We start from the raw sequence: 7,699 nt of genomic DNA, 5'->3' as shown, positions 1-7,699 counted from the left end.
ACTGGGGAGAGGTGGGACTCTCCAGGGGGGTGGTGACGGTCAGCGGACTGGGCTGGTCCTCCAGGAGACCAGTGGTGTTGACGTAGGTGTGGACCTGGACACAGGCAACAGGGTCAGGACACAGACCTGGACCAGACTTGGTTATTGATTGATTATTGATTATCAGTGATCAAAGCCTCACCGCTTCATCAGCCACCAGCAGAGGGTGAGTCGACTCCTCCCCCACAGACGGCAGACGGGTGCTGGCCACAGACGGGTGACGGCTGGAGGGGTGAGACGGAGCCTCACCCACCGAGGGGATCCTCGTCACCCCGTTAGGAACCGATGGGACAGAGTAACCCAGAGCTGAGGACACACACACACACACACAGTTTACTGACAGTATTCTTCAGCAGATGAAAACAGATGTTTAGTGTGTGTGTGTGTGTGTGTGTGTGTGTGTGTACCTGCAGGAGTGTGTGTGTTGTGGTGCTGTGGCTCCAGCACCGCCTCCTCCACCACACTGATGCTGTGGCTGTGCATCACCTCCTGCAGCATGTTGAAGATCTCCTCAGCTCGAGAACATTTGAAGGCAAAGATCCCTGAAAACACAGAACAAGGTTCATGTTCCACTGTGTGTGTGTGTGTGTATTTATTTATTTTGGGGGGGGGGGTCCTCTCCTTCTAGTCCTCAGACCACCATCAGCTCTGGTTCTCGTCCTCACCTGGTTCACCTGATGAAGTGGGATTTTTTGAATCAAGCTAAAAGGTTGTGAACCCTTGAATCAGGGTGGAGGTGATGACATCATGAGTCTGAGCTGCTGATGAACTGAGATCAGTGAATAATAGAAATTATAAGATTATCTAGACATACCTAAAATATTTATGTCAATTATAGATAATGAGGTGATAATTACTGCAGTACTAATACTGTATACAGGAGTGCTGTCATGTTCAGGTGGATGAAAGCACAGGTAGAAAGATCAGATGGACTGAGACTTCACACTGAACATGTGACTTAAAACAGGGTGGAGCCATTAATCGCATTTGTGATCTTATCGCGATACGATAAAAGACGATTTCCTAACAGCGAAGGCTGCGATCGCACTCTGGTCCTGCGACATGCAACCACGAGTAGAGGCGTCGGCTAAAGGATGGAGCAACAACATGCCACGCTTCACTTTGACCTGAACCCGGCCCTGCGGAAACTTTAGTGTCCAAGAGGAGCAGTGTGTCAATCCAACCGTTCCGGCTTTAAAAAAGAAGATGCTGCACAGCGTCAGGTATTGTGTAGAACCTGCCTTGCTATCATTGCTACCTCACGGGGCAACAGCACTAAGCTCGCTGCCTTCAGACTGCCCCACTCCCAGACGACCACACAGGGAAAACATTGCAGCCATAACAGAGGCGCTTGCCAGCTGGGATCTCCATGAAGAGATGATGTCTGCATGACAGTTTGACATGTTTACAAATCAGTCAATGAACTAGTAAAATAAAAATATGTCATTCATATCCATTCATGTGTCATCTAATTTCATCATGACATGTTTATGTTTAATCTATCTAATATTGTGTTAATGATAATATAGAACGATTTAATGCTTGTGTTGAAATATAAAGAAGATAAGGAACTTAAAAAAATAATCACATTGCAATCACAATATATAAAAATATTCAAAAAATTTATTTAAAACAAATTTCAAGTTATTATTTTGACATGACTAGAGATTTTGCACTTTTACAATAAGAAGCTTAAATTTACTGATGTGCATGAATGCAGCAGCAGCAGCTGAACAACTGTTGATCCCAAAAGAGTTTGATGTTGTCATCAGGACGTCATGATAAATAATTCTGTAGAGCGACACTGTGATAAACTATATTATATAAATATTATATTTAAATATCCTGAATGGAACATTAGTAACTAAACAGTCATAGCTTGTTTGTGTTAGTGAGCTCAGAGTTTCACACAGGTGGAGGATTTACCTGAGGTAACCCAGGTTATTCTCTGTAGCTACAATTTACAGATGTCCCTGAATGCCTCACATGCCAGTGGACTAGTGAGGTAGATTTGAAACAGAAAAAACACCTGGTTCACTGTGGCTGTCGTGTTTTGTGTGTGTGTGTGTGTGTGTGTGTGTGTGTGTGTGTGGACACAGAGCAGTATTTTCTCCTGTTCACTCTGAGCTGCGTCAACATTGCTGTCAGCAGAACTGCTGATGTCACATGTTGTGGATGATGTCATCATCATGACACCCTGTAATGACCAAGCAGTTTAAGGTGACACGTACCTTGACCCGTCTGGCAGCGGCGACCGCTTTCGAACGAGAACAGGTTGGAGTCGTAGCCATAGCGCCGTAGGCACAGGTAAGGCCACCTGACGTCATCACGGCGATGGGTGTGGAGGACGAGCTCGGCGTCGGTCAGCTCCATCACACCAGAGCCCAGCTCGTTCCCATCGTCGTCCACGTTGATCACCTGGACACAGACCAGAGACAGGGGGGCACAGACCGGTCACTGTGACATCATCACTGAAGGGTCACTGTGACATCACTGTAATGTCACTGTGACATCACTGTTGATGGTGGAAGATAAGATTGAACTGTAAGAACACGTTACTGACGCCTTGATTCAAACTGGTGAATCTTATTGAGACATTAGCAACATTTGCGTTGTTCTACATTGTAACATCGACGTAATAAATGAATAAATTCATGAGGTTTCTATGGAGATCAGTTCTACCTGTGATTAAGATGAGGAGCAGAGTCTCTTGTTTCTCATGAACATTCATCACAATCTTTAAGAAAAGCTGTGGTGAAATCAAGTATTTTAGCCGCAACAATCCCAAAAAAAGCCTGAAATCACAGAGGGACTGGCTTATAATGAATATTATATTATTATTAGCTGTTACTTCTACAACTGATTGAATCATTAGAGCGGTGGAGAAGAGAAGGCTCATGTCAGGGTTAGAGACACTTCACTGATGTAGATAACGAGCAGCTGATGAGGAGGAGCACAGAGAGGGAGGTGCACATCTCACTGTGGGATTCAGTGTGAAATGTCACAGGTTTGATCCCGCCTGTATCAGAGCCGCTACGTCTGTGTTGGACATGACCCAGTTTAAATGTTTCTGCTCCACCCCGAACGTTTCAGAGGCTGCGGACCAATCAGCTGTCAGCTTCAGGGTTGAACCGACATGACAGTGAGAGAAAAGGTTTAGAGTCGGGTGAAGTTGTTTCACTGGTGGAAAGTTTGTGAAGCTTCACAGTCATCAGTGAATAATCCGGGGTGTGTTCCAACAGGCTGAGGCAGGAACTCACCTTGAATTTACTTTGATGATTATCTGGAATTGACTCTTTCTCTGGACAGCTTAGACAGCTACCCATGGCTTCTTCAGAGCACCATCTGACATCTGGGACACGACACAAACACAGGTCAGACCCACAGCAGAAAAACACTCTAGACATCACAGTGACACGTGACAAGAAGCTCACCTAGATCCTGCCTCCGGTAGCTCTGGTCCCATCCTCAGAGCCTGAGGGACGCTCATGCTTTAGTGAACCTGCAAACATCAACAGAGACCTGGACACCGACAGACACCCACATCAGCGACAAGAAGACACTTTCAATCACCCAGCATGTCATTATGGTGACATGAAGCACAGCTGACTGGACAAAAATAACTACTGATGAACTTTTATAGACCTGATAATAGGTGTATTGATCGTCTTTGAAGTTCACGTTTTCCGGTCTGAACTGAAACATTTACGCTTTTCTTTCTTTCTTTTTTGTTTTAATGTTGTTTTAAATTGTGAATCAAAAACCTTTCTCACTTTGAATTCTATCAGTTCTATTTCTATGGTCCATTCCCTGATCAATATGATGTGATTAACAGCTTTCAATCAATGAATAATAATAATAATAATCAGCTGATTAATTATTATTGAAAATAATCATTAGTTGCAATCTATTTAAAGTCTGAGTTTTTACTAGAATAAACAAACATGAAGCATCACTGAACTCTTCTGACCGATCACTAACTAACTAACTAACTAACTAACTAACGTGTCAGCAGAAAAATTAACTCCTACGTTTACTGTGTGTTGACTGTGACTCCCCGCAGGCCTGCTGGAAACCACTGATTTCAGTTAATGTGTGTTTGTGTTTCACTCAGTCAGGGTGTTTACCAGCCCCGACTCTGAATAAGTTAACTAACTAACTAACTAACTAACTAACTAACTAACTAACTAACTAACTAACTACACCGAGTAGCGACAGGCTAACGTTAACTTTGTGACAGAAGTGTGTGTGTGTGTGTGTTAGGTGTGTGAGTCACCTAACTGTGTGTAATGGCAGCTAGTTAGCACGAAGCTACGCTTCAATAAGCTAACGCTCATTTCTGCTGATTAGCTCCAAAGCTACAGTTAGCTCCCACACACCGACGCTCTCCGCCCGCTAGCCCGTAAAGAAACGTGAAAACACGGCTCCTTTCATCCAGCTGTACTCACCAGGCCCCGTCAGCGTGTTGAATCACAGCGGCCAGTCTTTTCCACACAGCGGTGAGGCAGCTCAGGTTTGTCCCCGACCGACGCTGGCAGTAGACGGAGGAGCCAGCTAACGTTAGCCGCTGCTACACCCGCAGATCCTCCATCTTTCCTCTGCGCTGCCAGAGCGCCAAAAAACAATCACAACTTCTTTCAAAGCTCTCTAACGGCCCCGTTTGTGCCAATCAAACTGCGAAAAACGGTTTAAATCCATCGATACTCCTCCGTGCTTCAACGTGGGGTGGGAGGTTCCGTCCAAACGCACTTTTTTGTGGCAGAAAACCAAGTTTTTGACGGTGGGACCGAGTCTCCGCTGTTAGCCTGTCGGGCTAAATCACTGCTGCTAAACTTCCGACACTTCCAATGTGCTGAACTCCTGCGGCACCGAGCATGCGCAGTCCGTGGAGTACGGGACACACACACGGGGGGGGGTGTTACTGTACTGACATAAAAGTACTAATACCACAATATAACACAACTACACACAGTACACACTGTATAAATCAGTGTGTACTGTGTGTAAAGTGTGTACATTATGTACTCTTACTGTGACTGTGATGTCAGTGAAGTCACCGTCTTGATTGATGATTGATAAATAATCAGAGTAAATATTTCTACATGGTCTCAGCTGTTTAATGAATTGAAGTAAAAATACATGTTACACATTATAATAATATCTTACATACAAACACATGTTGATACACAACGACAGATACACAACAACCTGACATCAACACACTGAGGCCTGAACAGACTGATGAACATCCTGTCTCACCTGCTCATCATTAGTGTCTGTTGTGTTACCTGCCTGTTATCACTCAGCTGTTTTCATTCAGGTGTTTCTATTTACTGAACAATCAACTACTGGATCAATAAAATAAATACTGTATCTACTGCTCTGTTTGTATTAACTGATCATTCAACTACTGGTTCAATAGAATATCTACTGCTCTGTCTTATTGCTGGAGGTATGCAGCCTGAGAGGGAAACCTGCAGACACCACTCAGGGCTAGAATAGGTGTAGAGGGTGTAGTTTAGGTGTAGTTGGTGTAGTTTAGGTGTAGTTCGTTGAAAGCTGCTGCACAAATAAACTTAAAGACACAGACACCAGCTCACTGTCCTGAATCAGACCACAGCTTCATACAGAGGATCAGACTCTGGACCCCTGACTCACCTAACTCACCTGACTCCTCTGACTCACCTGACTCTTCTGGTCATGTGCCTTGTAGGCTTGAAACATTATCTCTTATAAAAAACATCTGTTGCAGGATATATACAGACACAGTATGACACAGGTGTATGTACAGGTGTGTTACATAAATAATCATAAAGTTTCTCTCTAATATAAACAGTGGTAGAAAAATAGATTTGCTGCGTCTCAGAAAAACATTAACGTCTGGAACTCAGCATCTCTGTGGAGGAAGGTCAGACACGTGTGAGGATGAGTTCACTGTTATGTCACTGTGATGTCACTGAACCGCTGTGACCTCACTCACCTCTGTGGTTCACGTTCTCATAGACGGGGCAGAGGAGGTTCTCCTGCTCGCTGCGAAGCTTCCTGGCTCTTAGAACGTCTCTGACGCACTGATGGAGGTACGAGTACTGACACTGAGAACAGGAGAACACAACACTCAGTAAACAACAACAACTCAACAACACAATACTCAGTAAACAACAACAACACAACGCTGAGTAACAACACAATACTCAGTAAACAACAACAACACAACGCTGCGTAAATAACAACAACTCAACAACAACACACCGTTCAGTAAACAACAACAAGACAACAACACAACGTTCAGTAAACAACAAGACAACAGCAACAACACAACGTTCAGTAAACATCAACAGCAAGACAACAACAACACAACGTTCAGTAAACATCAACAACAACACATGCAGTCACCTGTTTCTGGATACAATGTGAGGGATTAAAAAAACAAAAACAAACACCTGTGTGACTGCACACACACACACACACACACACACACAGACACACACCTCCCATAATGCCTTGCAGTCCTACCTCAGTCTGCACCATGTGTGATCGGTGGAGTCTCAGGTCAAACACGGAGCCGTAGATATCCAGCGTGTCCTTGGAGTCCAGCTGCTGCAGCACTCGATCCAGAACGATGAAGGTCCCTGTACGACCCACACCAGCACTGACACACACACACACACATGCACATGCGCACACACACACACACACACACACAATGACATCACATCTCTTTTCTTGCTCCAGTTTATTTCTGTTTTCTTGATTTGATTTTTTTGATAGAACAAACAGAAAACACTTGTCATGTGACGTTTTCAACAAAATCACATCTCAGAACATGGACACTCATTTTTTATGTCATGTAATCGATCATCAAAATAAAACTTAATTACACTTCATCTTAAAGTTGTTCTGTACGTTGTCATGGAGACCGTAAACTAACAGGTTATATACAGTATTTTATTTACAGTACATATATGTTCTGTACCTGCAGTGGACGACGGTGGGTCCAGATCCAGGAGTCCTGTTGACGTAGTCCCTGACAGTCCGGACAAACTGGATGAGGGAGTGGGTGGTCTCTGGGACTCCGTGATCAGGCCACACCGTGTAGTGAAACTGACGGACCAGGCGGGTGAAGCTCAGCTGCTCCTCCTGACACACAGATATACAGTTTCAGAAACAGGTCCAGAATCAGGCCCAGAACCTGAAAAGTTTACTTCTTTTAACTCAGGATGTTGACGTTCTGACATTATTTATTTATCATATCGTGAAATTTAAGTTCAAACACTGGCGAAATGATTTTAGCTCCACATCCTTTCTCTTCAGATTTCCTGGTTTGTATACGATAACGACGGTGTAGAGATGAAATCAAAGGTAGCATACGCTGCAGATGTTGAACTCTCGGATGGTCCACTCAGGTAGGACGGACTCCGACAACATCTGGACGATCAGGTCTCCGTAGTACAGAGGATCCTGGTCAAAGGGCCAGTAGTGATCACACTTCACCTGGAGGCAGAGAAGGAGAAGAATGTCTCACACCTGAGCAGTCAGTTATTGTTTGATTCATCTGCTGCTGTCGGTTGTCTGGTGGGCAGAGTCACTGTAGTGAGGCTCCTCCCACAGACCTCAGACCAGCCAACACACTTAAACAGAGACACCTGGATGAGCACAAACA

At 44.4% G+C, this 7,699-nt stretch overlaps 2 protein-coding genes across 2 annotated transcripts in view; both read right to left on the bottom strand.

The window, feature by feature from the left end:
* LOC111651469 (fibroblast growth factor receptor substrate 2) overlaps positions 1-4,947 on the bottom strand; it is a 6,258-nt gene extending 1,311 nt beyond the window's left edge. The window contains exons 1-7 of the mRNA XM_023401406.2: positions 4,488-4,947; positions 3,474-3,561; positions 3,300-3,391; positions 2,271-2,457; positions 447-581; positions 182-345; positions 2-94 (exon numbers count right to left, since the gene is read on the bottom strand). Of these exons, the coding sequence (XP_023257174.1) occupies positions 2-94; positions 182-345; positions 447-581; positions 2,271-2,457; positions 3,300-3,365 (645 nt within the window). The 5' untranslated portion in view covers positions 3,366-3,391; positions 3,474-3,561; positions 4,488-4,947. The remainder of the gene's footprint in view (position 1; positions 95-181; positions 346-446; positions 582-2,270; positions 2,458-3,299; positions 3,392-3,473; positions 3,562-4,487) is intronic.
* Positions 4,948-5,142: 195 nt separating this feature from the next.
* The window catches only part of ptprbl (protein tyrosine phosphatase receptor type B, like), a 30,031-nt gene continuing 27,474 nt past the window's right edge, over positions 5,143-7,699 (bottom strand). Inside the window, exons 31-35 of the mRNA XM_087172712.1 lie at positions 7,408-7,559; positions 7,013-7,176; positions 6,553-6,688; positions 6,020-6,131; positions 5,143-5,935 (exon numbers count right to left, since the gene is read on the bottom strand). Coding sequence (XP_087028838.1) covers positions 5,913-5,935; positions 6,020-6,131; positions 6,553-6,688; positions 7,013-7,176; positions 7,408-7,559 — 587 coding nt within the window. The 3' untranslated portion in view covers positions 5,143-5,912. The remainder of the gene's footprint in view (positions 5,936-6,019; positions 6,132-6,552; positions 6,689-7,012; positions 7,177-7,407; positions 7,560-7,699) is intronic.

This window comes from Seriola lalandi, unplaced genomic scaffold (assembly GCF_002814215.2).
Source record: "Seriola lalandi dorsalis isolate HSWRI2012SDOR001 ecotype SW California unplaced genomic scaffold, Sedor1 jcf7180002053666, whole genome shotgun sequence".
Taxonomy (NCBI): Eukaryota; Metazoa; Chordata; class Actinopteri; order Carangiformes; family Carangidae; genus Seriola; species Seriola lalandi.
This window is presented reverse-complemented; position numbering and strand designations above follow the sequence as displayed.